The sequence below is a fragment of the Rhinichthys klamathensis genome, unplaced genomic scaffold (genome assembly GCF_029890125.1).
Source record: "Rhinichthys klamathensis goyatoka isolate OS25496 unplaced genomic scaffold, OSU_Roscu_1.1 h1tg000004l_1, whole genome shotgun sequence".
Taxonomy (NCBI): domain Eukaryota; kingdom Metazoa; phylum Chordata; class Actinopteri; order Cypriniformes; family Leuciscidae; genus Rhinichthys; species Rhinichthys klamathensis.
Genome location: NW_026606557.1, coordinates 1,965,850 through 1,979,693, shown reverse-complemented (window position 1 = coordinate 1,979,693; position 13,844 = coordinate 1,965,850). Strand labels below are relative to the sequence as shown.

The 13,844-nt window shown below is 37.6% G+C and overlaps 1 protein-coding gene across 2 annotated transcripts; it reads left to right on the top strand.

Annotated features, from left to right (window-relative positions):
• Nucleotides 1-7,245: 7,245 nt before the first annotated feature.
• Nucleotides 7,246-11,312, top strand: LOC130085374 (tripartite motif-containing protein 16-like). 2 transcript variants are annotated; one of them, XM_056251114.1, is made up of 6 exons: nt 7,252-8,042; nt 8,987-9,082; nt 9,178-9,411; nt 9,782-9,941; nt 10,337-10,384; nt 10,632-11,312. In XM_056251114.1, the coding sequence occupies exons 1-6, from the start codon at nt 7,320-7,322 to the stop codon at nt 11,159-11,161; spliced, it is 1,791 nt and encodes a 596-aa protein (XP_056107089.1). In that variant the 5' UTR covers nt 7,252-7,319; the 3' UTR covers nt 11,162-11,312. The 2 variants fall into 2 exon arrangements, with proteins under 2 accessions (XP_056107099.1, XP_056107089.1); XM_056251124.1 differs by lacking the exon at nt 10,337-10,384 and having other exon boundaries at nt 7,246-8,042.
• The last annotated feature ends 2,532 nt before the right edge of the window (nt 11,313-13,844 follow it).

The following is a 13,844-nucleotide window of genomic DNA, read 5'->3' as shown; positions in this document are numbered from 1 at the left end:
GTGTGTTTTAGTTGGGCTCTTGACCATTAACTTATTAACTTTAGATTTTGTTTAAAAAAAAGTTAAGTAAAGCCAACATATCATTTTTTTGAGTGTATGTACTCCTGTTCCTCACCTTTCCCAAGTATTCTGTATGGAATTCCTGTCTTTATGAATATGGCACATCCCCCTCCTCCCTCTCCTGTATTCCTATCTCTTCTTATTCCTGTATATCCATGTAATTTAAAATCTAAATTTGGTTTCAACCAGGTTTCTTGCACACACACTACATCTGGCTTTTCATCCACCTCATTCAAAAAATGTTTAAACTCCTGTCCATTGGCCAATAAACTCCTGGCATTCCACTGTAAAATTAAAACAATTATTAATATTACCCAATACATGACACTTCTTGACTTGACTGATTTGTAAGGATTTCCCTTACCTCTTCCCATGTCAGTCCTACTAATCCTAAGTGGTTAACTGCATTTTAATTCATTTTTGGATTTTACTTCTGCTGTACAATTTATCACACCTGCTATAAAAGTAACTAGTTCCATTTTTGTCACATACATTCCTTCATGGTTACTTTGTTGTTGCTCTTGAGTGACCAAATCTACTTCCTTGTGAGTCATATTTTCCTTCTCTCTTGTTACTTTTACAGCTTCTGCATAAGTAGTTTTCCTTTCCACTCTTATCTTTTGGATATTTGTCTCCCTTTTCATTACTTCACATCCACTAAAAGCCACATTATGGGCTCCTCCGCAATTGCAACATTTTCTGAACCACACATTCCATAGTCATGGTCCCCTCCACATCTTGCACATCTTTTCTGCCTTTTACAGTTGTTTGCTGTATGGCCAAACCTTTGACAATTAAAGCATCTCATTGGCTTAGGAACAAAGATCCTCACTGGATAGCTCATAAACCCCAAAAATACTTTCTTAGGCACTCTCTCTTCTTCAAAATCTATTGAAACCGTTTCACTGTCCTTTCCCACTCCATCTCTTTTTGTTTTCATTCTTTGTGCACTCGCAATTTTTGCTCCCTTAATATTCTTCTTTAATTCCTCCATTGTTACACTCAGTGGTACACCTGTAATCACTCCAATCTTTCCATCTTTTTTCCTTGTTCCCACCCTTCCTGTGTTTTCCACCTTACATTTCGCTATATCTTTCATTTTTAGAGCTTTATCCATTTGTCCTGCATCAGCACACCTCACAAATAAATTCCCATCATTAAGGATTTTTGCAAATTCAATGTCCCCAATTTTACTTGCCAGGGTTGATGTTAGCACAAACGGGCTAACCTTCTTCATGATTGCCTGTCTCTTTTCATTAAATCGTATTACAACCTCATATTTCTCAACTTCTTTATAAAGAGTCTCCTGTCTTTCTTCATCACTTTCAGACTCATCATGTTTATCACTTCTTACTCTTTTATTCCTTTTATCTTTTTCATTCGACCGTCCCCTCTTTTCCACCCCACATTCATCATATCTCCCTTCGTTATACTCCATTCTCTCCCCCCTACCTTCCTCTGATCCATTCACGGAGCAGTCGAGCTCCACCGCCTATATATTCCGAAGAATATGCTCCAAAATAAAAAAATAAATAAAAAAAATAACCTCACTTTCTTCGAGATATTTACCAACTGTACTCCAGCTAACAGTTTCTGCTGCTCTACTCAGCACCCTCATGAATCTGACGTACTAAAAAAAAAAAAAAAAAAAAAAAAAAACGGAAGTGAATTAGCATTTTTCAGCGATGTCATTAACATTATACATGCACTTTCATTCAAATGCAGATATTGAACATTATACAGTTATTACAAAAATGGAACCAAAAAAAGAGAGAAAAACAACTAACTACCTAGGCCTAAATTAAATAAACCGTTAAAAATGGCCGTAATTATATAGAAATCGAAATACGGCTACTGTACAATATCATACAAATATCAAATTAATATTTGTAAAGCTCATAAACTTTTAAAAATCACAATGGCTTTCTTAGTCAAAGCATCTGTCCAACTTTACTTCACTCAATACCTTAAACAGTAAACTTGCATTATGAATGTGAAATTTGGTTATAAAAAGTAGGCTAAATTAATTAGATAAAAGCACTCATCCTCCTCACAATATTTAGTGAAGCCAAAAAGCCAAAATATTCTCATAAAAATGACGGAGGTCTTTTCTGTATTCCACAAAATAACTGAATAAGTATGCAAAGTCGTTTAATGCTAGTTTTTACAGAAAGTTATAGGCCTATTTAAATGTAAAAAAAATAATAATAATAATGATTTGTTGAATAAAATTAGTGAAGATTTATTTAATTTTATTTCTAAGATGAAACCTCTGTGGTAATAATGGTTCTTTCTATTATTATTCATTTATTTGTTTACAGTGTTATAGTAAACATTATAGGTAGTTTATTAATTTAATTAATTAATCAGATGGAAATGGAAAGAATGTTTCCATTTGCAGAAAAGATGGCGCCGATGTGTGTGGCAGGCCGTCTATTGCTCCGTCTGTTGTTTGTTTGTTTATATGTTTTAACTTGTGCTACTGTGCAGAAATGCTGCGCATCAATATTAATTTATAATCGAGAAACTTTATTAAATTTAAATGTGGAAATCTCATCAAATGTGCAGCCATACCAATTACAGGATGGTTCTCACTCTATACCACCACCGGATTTATCATCTATACCTGGATACCTGCGCCGCTGGCCTGGCTCTTTTCCGATTTTGAGGCGGAGGCGACGCCGAGGAAAACGAGCAGGCATCGCGGTTAAGCTGAGGATGGAGTTGCTGAGGCATGGAGAACTCCCATTTACCTGGCGTCGAGCTGTTCGGAGACGCTCTTTGTATCCGCTTCGGCAATGGATGGTTCCCTTGGTTCCGACTGAGCTGGCGTCGCTTTCGGGCGTACACACTCTTGATTTTTCTCCTCGTTTCCACTGTGGAGGAGTGTGTTTGAATCATCTTCGCTCGCTGCCACATGCAGTGCATGAAAAGGAATCTACATCAAATTCCACGAATGTAAGGATGGCCTTGATAAACTCCAGATCGATCGTAAATAAAACTTTTATTTTAAAAGATCTGTTCTCTGTGCAGAGACTGGACTTTCTATTTCTTACTGAGACCTGGCTCTGTCCAGGAGATCTGAGCCCTTTTTCCGAACTTCTGCCAAACAAATGTCGCTATTTTAACTCCCCACGGACAACTGGCCGGGGTGGTGGACTAGTGTCTATATATAAAGAACACTTTAACTGTCGCTCGGTGGCGAGTAACATTTACAGCAGTTTTGAACTTCAGATGTTTTGCTTTGAACTTGCTGATCCACTTCTGATTGCTGTTATTTACCGACCACCAAAATATAACTCAAACTTTATAACAGATTTTGCAGAATTCCTTGGTGATCTGACCCCAAAATATGATAAGTTTCTTATCGTGGGTGATTTTAATGTGCATGTATGCTGCATGAATGATTGCTCGGCTAAGGAATTTATGCATCTACTAAATGCTTTTGATTTTATTATGGGGATCGATGTTTCCACACACAAAGGTGGCCATACCCTTGACCTAGTGCTCCAGCATGGAGTTTCTATCGTTGATTTGGAAATCAGTGAAAACGGGTTCTCTGATCATAAGACTGTTATGTTCACTGTACCCTGCCATGCGAAGATTTCTAAAATCTTATCTTATGAGGCTCCGTATCGCTACATTAATAATCATACAAAATCATCTTTCCTAACCATCTTTGACGAAGTGATGCCATCGCTCGATGAATTTGCTTGTGAGATCAGCGCGGAAGTACTTCTTTCCAGATTTAATTCCACCTGCTCTGATGTCTTGAACACCGTGGCACCTTTAAGATCACCGCGACAAAAATCCCATTATGAACCTTGGATTGATGATTCCATTCGTTGCCTTAGACGCTGTTGCAGAAGAGCGGAACGAAATTGGAAAAAGGACAGGCTTCAGGTGTCATTTGAGATTTTAAAGGACGTTCTGCACAGCTACCAGAAGGAAGTAAAAAAAGCCAAATGTCGACATCTATCAAACATTATTAACAAGAACTGCTCCAGACCAAAGACACTTTTTAATATTATAAATGCTACTTTAAATCCATCGGCCATACTCTCTCCGGGGGTTGCATCCCCGTCATGTGATGAGTTTTTATCTTTCTTTGAAAACAAAATAAGAGATCTTAGACAGAGTATAATTTGCACATCCTCTACAATTTCTCTTAATCCTAATAACCATCTTTTAAATGAAACTGACGCTGTGTCATTTAATGAGTTTAACTCAGTTACTGAGGCGGAATTGTTAGAAATAGCTAAGCAGCTCAAGCCTTCTGGCTCACCACTGGATAGTCTTCCTCCTTTTTTATTCAGACAACTTATTGCTGATATGGCTCCATATCTTCTGATTATAATAAATCGCAGTCTAGAATCTGGCATTATGCCTGACTGCTTAAAGCATGCAGTGATCCGTCCAATGATTAAAAAATCGAACCTGGATTCATCTGTTTTGACAAATTTTAGGCCAATTTCTAATTTGCCATTTGTTTCTAAATTTTTTGAAAAAATTATTCTATTACAGTTACAGAGTTATTTAGCTGAGAACTCATTATTTGAAATATTTCAGTCTGGCTTTCGAAAATGTCACTCCACAGAGACCGCATTGGTCAGAGTTTTTAATGATATTTTAATTACTTGCGACTCTGGTGATTTCACAGTACTTGTTCTTCTCGATTTAACAGCAGCGTTTGATACAATTGATCATACTATCCTAACTGACCGTCTAAGGCACTATGTTGGTATAGGAGGTACAGCTTTGAAATGGTTAATATCATTTCTAACAAATAGGAGTTTCTCAGTTAAGATAGGAGAACGTTACTCGAGTACAGCACACCTACACTATGGAGTTCCGCAGGGCTCTATTTTAGCTCCATTATTATTTTCTTTATATATGCTTCCTCTTGGGTCCATTTTTAAAAGACACGGTCTGTCATTTCACTGCTACGCAGACGACACACAGGTCTATTTGCCCGTGAAACGAGATTTTTTAACCCTAACGTCTCTTACAGCATGCCTAGAGGAGGTAAAGGCATGGCTTTCTTTAAATTTTTTAATTTTTAATGAAAAGAAAACTGAAATCATTATGTTTAGCCCATCTGAGCAATCAAAATCTGTAAACCTAAATCTGGGTGAGATGTCCGTGTACTTGAGACCGTGGGTGAAAGATTTGGGTTTTGTTTTAGACGATAATCTAAAATTTGATCGTCAAATAAACTCCGTGGTAAAATCATGTTTTTATCAGCTACGTCTGCTCGTTAAAGCAAAACCGTTTCTCTCATTTAAAGATCTTGAGAAATTAATTCATGTATTTATTTCGTCGAGATTGGACTATTGTAACTCGTTATATCTGGGAATTAGTCAGCAAACACTATCTCGTTTACAATGTGTCCAAAATGCTACGGCCCGTTTTCTGTGCGGAAAAAAAAAGAGAGAGCATATTACACCGATTCTAAGATCATTGCATTGGTTACCGGTGTGTTACAGAGTAGAATTTAAAGTATTACTTTTAGTTTATAAATCTTTAAATGGATTAGCACCAACGTACCTAGTAGAATTATTAATAGAACAAAAGCCTGCAAGGTCTCTACGCTCTTCAAATCTGGCCTTACTGTCTACCCCAAAATCGCGCCTAAAGCGCAGAGGAGATCGAGCGTTTTCCATCGCTGCACCTAGACTTTGGAATACTCTCCCAATTAGCTTAAGACAGGCTCCATCTCTTACTATTTTTAAATCCAAACTTAAAACCTATTTATTTTCAAAAGCTTTTGATTAAAGACTGTGTTTTGTATGTGTTTGCATGTTGCTTGAATATGGGGTTCCTTATTGATTTGTGAGTCTATGTGGAAAGCACATTGGTCAACAGCTGTTGTTTTTAATAGTGCTATACAAATAAATTGTCATTGTCATTGTCATTGTCAATGTGCTTTTGTTTGGTTGGTAACAGAGGCGTATTTTACCAGAAACATAAATCGGCGCCTATGGGCAACAGTTTCTACAAGTGCGGTAACAAGTCTCACAGAAAACATAGCAAGGCCTACAATATTCAGTGCAGTGAATACAGTATACAATATATTCACCTTACTACTGTAAGTTGTCATCACTATACTCTTTTTACGTAATTGCAAAAACTTTGTTACAATACTTTTTTTCTGTAGCTGCATGCTTTGGATTCTTTGTTCTCCATTTTTTGATGTAGGCTGGTGTCTAATGAATGATCTGTAGTGTTTAATATTGACTCGCTCGCTGTGTGTATGATCTGAACGCTTTATTTGATTTTGAGCACAGATGAAATGGTTTTGAGGCAATTGTGAGGATTTTGCCAGAAGAGTCAGAGGTTCTCTGAATGTGGTTTGAATATTTGGTTTTGTGTTTAAAGTTTTGAGAAAGTGCAACTCTATCTCACGGCCAATTCGTACGAATTTGAGGAGTGAGTATAACGTGGCTAATTCGTGCGATTAGTCTGAATTCCAGTGACGGGTATGGTCAGGGGTAGGTTTAGGGGCGGGTCAGGGGTCATTCGTACGAATTGGCCAAATTGCCGTGAGCGTGAGATCGGGTTGGAAAGTGAGTGATGGTTTCAAGAAATGGGTTTTAGCAATTCAGAAAAACTGTAATGCGGCGCTTTAGCGTGTTTATCGGGAGAAAGTAACACGGAAATTGCTTTAATGAAGTGTTTGGCTCTAGATAAAAATATTAGAGGATGTTGCGCCGAAAGATCATTACATGACCCTGAGCGCTTGTAATGTGTATCTACCGCTCCGTTGTTTTGGGCCTGTTTACACCTGGCCACTTCATGCGTTTGCTGTGATAGGTTTGCTAGACCAGGTGTAAATGCTCTTCGAGACGGATTTGAATCCGATATCAGGAGGTGATCTGGACCGCATTCCAGACAAAACTGGACAAGTCTACATGCATCTGGTTATTGGACCTACATATGTAAATTTTACTCCTCCCAACAATGCTAAAAAATAAACATGTAATAGCGTGTTATAGGCTTTATGACCTACATGACTCGCTTCTGCAACACGCATCACATCAGATGATCAGCTGAGAATCTCTTAATCAAACCAACACGCAAACTGAAACTGAAAGTAAACCCCAAACACGGACGGAATTGAGTCATAAAAACTGAATTTACTGTATAACGCAGATTTTCACGGATTGAATGGTTCATGTTCTCGGATCTCGTCATTACGATGTTTTTGACTCCACTAGGACACATAAACACAGCAGTAAAGTGACTCTCCTTCACCAGGAATGAGGAAGCTGCTTTACACACACTCCTGTTTTACACACGTCACTCAAACACACAAGCAGGAAACCATTTCAACTCCTCAGTTCAAGGAAACAGAAACTCAAGTATTGTTGAGCTGTTGTGTGTTTGTGTCTCTGTATTCTTGCGGTAAAATGGCAGAAGCCAGAATATCTCAGGATGAGTTCATGTGTTCAGTGTGTCTGGATCTCCTGAAGGATCCAGTGACTATCCACTGTGGACACAGTTACTGTAAGATCTGTATTACAGACTGCTGGGATCAGGAGGATGAGAAGAGCGTCTACAGCTGCCCTCAGTGCAGACAGACCTTCAGTCCAAGACCTGCTTTAGGGAAAAACACCATTCTGGCTGAACTGGTGGAGAAACTGAAGAAGACTAAACTTCCTGCTGACTGTTACGCTGGAGCTGGAGACGTGGAGTGTGACGTCTGTACTGGAAGAAAACACAAAGCCGTCAAGTCCTGTCTGGTGTGTCAGGAGTCTTACTGTCAAACTCATTTTGACCGTCATGAGGAATATCACTCTCGTAAGCCACACAAAGTGATTGATGCCACTGGACGACTACAGGACATGATCTGCCGTAAACATGATAAAGAGCTAGAAATGTACTGTATTACTGATCAACAGTGCATCTGTGTGTGGTGTAAAGAGTATGAACATAAAAACCACAACACTGTATCAACTGCAGCACAGAGGACAGAGAAACAGGTATGAGCTGAGAGAGATTGATCACGCAGAAATGAAAGTGTCTTTATTTACTCACTCATTTACTCATGTTGGTCCAAACCGGTTTGACTGAGTTTCTTCTGTGGAATTTAAAAGATGAAATTTTGAAGAATGTCTCATCTATTTTAGTTTATACATTGAAAGTCAATGGAATAAAAAAGGTCTCAAGCTCCAAAAAAGAGAAAAAGCATAAAAGTAATTAACAACTAGTGGTTAAAGAAAGAAGTACGGTTAAGTGTATTGACATGTACTTGTAGTGTACTTCAAATTAAAAGTGTATTTAAAAAAAACTGCATAATATAATAAAAAAAAAACAGATAATATAATATTAATGAAATGAAAGGCCACTTAAGTGCACTTAAAGAGAGTCAATTTGCATAACTGTTTCATAAGTACACTTTATAAAATACACTTTTTATAATATAAAATTAAAATTTTACTTAATTATTTTAAATCATTGATAAACTCATGTATGTGGAGCCCAAATCAAATATGATGACATCAGAAACATCACACTTCACTGGTGTTTGTGTCATGACATCATGATGTTTAGTCATGTGACTGTGACGTGCAAGAACCAATGAGGTTTGATGTTATTGACGTGTCACCATATTTTATTTGGCCTCTGTAAACAGCTGAGACATTCTTCTGAATATCTTCTGTTGTGTCTCACAATAGAGAGAAAGTCATACAGGTTTGGAGCGACTTGAGGAAGAGTAAATGATGATACTAATGATATAAAACTAGTTACTGATGAAATACTGCTGACATTCATTTCAGGAAACCATGAATCTGTGGTTTGAACCAGACAGCAAAAACTTACCATGCAAGATCTTTAACCTCCAGCAATTCTGGATTCATGTAACTTTAATGTTTGTATGACAGTAGTTTTATGTGTCATTCCCTGTCATTGGTTTGTCCTCCAGAAACAGCTGAAGGAGACGCAGATGAAGATCCGTCAGAGAATCCAGCAGAGACAGAAAGATCTTCATCAGCTGAGAGAGGCTGTGAAGTCTCATAAGGTGAGTCTGGAGAAGAAGAGAAGTGTGAGACGTCTCAGTTTGGACTCTGTCAGTCCTGCTGAAGCCACTGTGTGATTGTGATGTGTGTGTAACAGCGCTCTGCACAGACAGCAGTGGAGGACAGTGAGAGGATCTTCACTGAGATCATCCGCTCCATTGAGAGAAGCCGCTCTGAGGTCACACAGCGGATCAGAGATCAGGAAAAGACTGCAGTGAGTCGAGCTGAAGGACGACTGGAGCGACTGGAGCAGGAGATCAATGATCTGAGGAGGAGAGACGCTGAGCTGGAGCAGCTTTCACACACACAAGATCACATCCAGTTCCTGCAGGTAACAGAGATCTAGGAGAACAGGATCATAGTGGACTTGAGCAAGATCCTGCTATGACAGAGAAACATTTCATGAGAGCAGAATGAGCCGTTGACTGAGATGTTGTCAGGAATTCAGTCAGATTCAGTCGAGTGTTGTGTTATCATATAATCATCAGTCAGACGCTCATCTGATCATCTTCTGTTTAAAGAGACGCACTTACAAAGCCCTGGGAAATTGACCATTAAAAATGAGCTGATTGTGTGAAAGTGCTGGATTGAAGCGAGTCACTGAAGAGAAGTCAAGTCTACAAGAGCCGCACAGATCTGATATAGTGCAGGTTATTGGCTGAAGTGTGGAGATGATGAGTTTTGATTTCTGTTTTCTGTAGAGTTTCCAGTCTCTCTCAGCACCTCCTGAATCTACAGACGAACCCGACGTTCCCTTCGGTTCTCTCTCCTCTTTTGATGGCATGAGAGAATCTGTCCGTCAGCTGAGAGACAAACTGGAGGATTTCTGCAAAGAGGAGATCAAGAAGATCTCAGACGGAGGTAAAGTCCTGCGCTCGTTTATACAGACGTGTGAGAAACATCCCAAATCTGAACGCACAACCGTTTCTGAAATGTTCATATGATTTATAAAACGTCCATTTGCAGAAAAAAATTATTAAATGCATAACAGTTTATAAATCACAGTTCATCCTAAATAAAGTGCAATGTGAACAAATCCACAGAACGGCCAAAAATATCCCTAGTGATGATATTCATGGAATTTAGGATCAATCCGATGTGTGTGTTTTATAAATGAAGCCCCTGGAGATTATTCATCAGCTCTCAGAAATGAGTCCATCATCTAATATCATACAGCATTATATTAGAAATGTCTAAGAAATGAATGTATTTTATCTTGTCATTTCTCTTCACACTGTTCATGTTTATTTCCACAGTCACTTTCACCAACATGAATCCCAAGACCAGGAACGACTTCCTACAATGTGAGTCACTAGAAAACAAGCAGAAAAACTCACTGAATGTGTTCATGTTCTTCCTGTAGAAGGAGAAATAAATCATGATAGAAGAGTTTTATAATTGATCATGTAAATGAGGATTTGCTCAGGATATTTGGTCATCTGTACTGAGACACTGATGATACATTGAACATTGAGTCATGAAGAGTTCAGAGACATTAAAAGATCAGACAGATTCATAATTCCTGTTTCTGATGTGTTTTCTCTCCATCAGATTCCCATCAGCTCACTCTGGATCTGAACACAGTGAATAAACACCTCAGTCTGCCTGAGAGGAACAGAGTTATTACTGGCACTGACACACAGCAGCCGTATCCTGATCATCCAGACAGATTTGATCATTTCTGGTGTTATCAGGTGTTGTGTAGAGAGAGTGTGTGTGGACGCTGTTACTGGGAGATTGAGTGGACTGGAGATGATGGTGTGTATATATCAGTGTCATATAAGAGCATCAGCAGGAAGGGATCGGGTGATGAGTGTTTGTTTGGATGTAATGATCAGTCCTGGAGTTTGTTCTGCTCTTCCTCCAGTTACACATTCATACATAATAAGATAGAGACTCGTCTCCCTGTAAAGCCCATCAGCAGAAGAATAGGAGTGTGTGTGGATCACAGTGCAGGAACTCTGTCCTTCTACAGCGTCTCTGACACAATGAGCCTCATCCACACAGTCCAGACCACATTCACTCAGCCGCTCTATCCTGGGTTTTATATTTATTCTGGATCATCAGTGAAACTGTGTTGATGTTTCAGAACAGATATTGAGAGATTTTACCCATAATACTTTGAGCTGCACGATAAACCAGTAACAGTGAGATGTTATAGAGACTCTTATTTCCTCTTCATTACATTAATACTGATGAACTTCACTGAAATAACACAGACTGTGTGTGTGTGTGTGTGCCTTTCTCAAACTGTTTTGACGAAAATCTCATTCATTTTATTGTTTAGTGACACATAATAAATATTATTTTCATTATCACTATCAAAAGTATCTCTCAGTTGCAATGATCAAACACAGGCTCATTACTAAATGAACAGATTGAGGATAGTGTGGTTTTGAAGGAAATAACAGAAATGGTTGTGAACAATGTAAGGAGTGAAGATGTGGAAATGACATTAGTAGTGGAGAAAATAATGCTGGAAAACAATCACAGTTCAAAATGTGAGAAAAATTGTGATGCAGAAGATGAGGGATGAAGAAACACTTTCTGAGATTTCAGATATTGGGTCACAAGGGATTGAAATCATGAACTCTAGAAGAAATAAATGACTTTCACAACGTTTGATAAAGTTGTCAGTTTTGAGTGATGGTGCAAAATAATAATTGAATCAGAGCTTTCATTGTCTCAAGGCACACTATACATACAAGACATATACACAAACATATAGGCTATTCATACATTTACTATAAACAGTTTTAACAGTGTGTGTGATAATTCAAAAATGATGAATCATTCACAATTCATATTTGCAAATAGACTGAATCAAATCAAGTTCTGCTAGTTAAATTCTGTCACCTGATGGAGTTTTGGTTCCTTGCCACTGTTGCCTTGGCTTTTGGCTTGCTTAGTTGGGGACATTTAATATTCAATAATATTATTGATCTGCCTTACTTAAGGTGGACGTTGACGCAATTTTCTTTTAGAAACAAACTTTGTTATATTGTTTTCATGTTATCACTGTGAAGCGCTTTGATACAATCTGCATTGTAAAAAGCGCTATATAAATAAAGGTGACTTGACTTGACTTAAAGGGTTAGTTCACCCAAAAATATGTTTCTTACATGAACGTATCGCTTCAGAAGGCCTTTATTAACCCACCGGAGCCTGTGGAGCACTTTTATGATATGATGGAGAGATGCACTTTTATGATGGAGAGATGCACTTTTATGATGGATAGATGCACTTTTATGATGGATAGATGCACTTTTATGATGGATAGATGCACTTTTATGATGGATAGATGCACTTTTATGATGGAGAGATGCACTTTTATGATGGATAGATGCACTTTTATGATGGATAGATGCACTTTTATGATGGATAGATGCACTTTTATGATGGATAGATGCACTTTTATGATCGATATATGCACTTTTATGATGGATAGATGCACTTTTATGATGGATAGATGCACTTTTATGATGGATAGATGCACTTTTATGATGGATATATGCACTTTTATGATGGATAGATGCACTTTTATGATGGATATATGCACTTTTATGATCGATATATGCACTTTTATGATGGATAGATGCACTTTTATGATCGATATATGCACTTTTATGATGGATAGATGCACTTTTATGATGGATAGATGCACTTTTATGATGGATAGATGCACTTTTATGATGGATATATGCACTTTTATGATGGATAGATGCACTTTTATGATGGATAGATGCACTTTTATGATGGATAGATGCACTTTTATGATCGATATATGCACTTTATGATGGAGAGATGCACTTTTATGGACTTTAAAAGCACCTTATATTTTAAATATTCCCATTTTTTCTCTATAAGTTGTAAAATTTGAATCTCCAGTTATATTATTGATTGTAGCTATAATTTCTTGACAAAAGGTTTCACTGTTTAGAAGATTTGAGTTAAATTTCCAGTACCCTTTTGTCCTTTGACATGTGTTTGCAGGTTTAATAATAAGTTTAATCATACAGTGGTCAGTTAAAGGTGCAGCGGAAACCATAGAGCTTGACTCCAGACAAGATCCAACTTCAGAGACTAGCCAGAAATCGAATCTAGATTTCACTGAGCCATCAGGTTTAAACCAGGTGAAGACTTGGATACAAGGGTTTTTAGTCCGCCATACATCTATCAAATTAAACACACTACAAAAGTTAAGCAATATGGGATTGTAATGATGTCTTGTACATTTTGAAGGAGATCTATCAAGCCAATCATCTATTACCATATTAAAATCACCTCCGAAAATAAAGTTTCCAGTAGGATACCTTTGACCTAAATCCTTTACAACTCTGATAACATCATCAATCAATATTTTGTTTTGGTTTTGATTATTATATCCATATATATTTCCCAAAATAAAAAACTATCCTCTATTCCAAAAACACATATTCTCCAATTACCACAACTGTCCCTAACAGTGGTTAATATCTTCCCAGGAAAATTGTTTAAAAGTATAGCAACGCCTGCTGACCTATTAGAGCCATGAGAGAAAAGTATTTTATCTCCCCACTGGTTTGACCAGAATTTTTCATCCATGTCAACAGAATGAGTTTCTTGGAGAAGAAAGCATTGTGCCCTTTCATTTTTACAAAACAGAAATACTGATTTTCTTTTAACAAAATCTCTTAGACCCCTAGTGTTAGGTGAAACATAAGAAAGCATCTGGTTATGAGAAAACATATAAAAAAGGAATTACGAAATAAGTGTAAAAAAAGA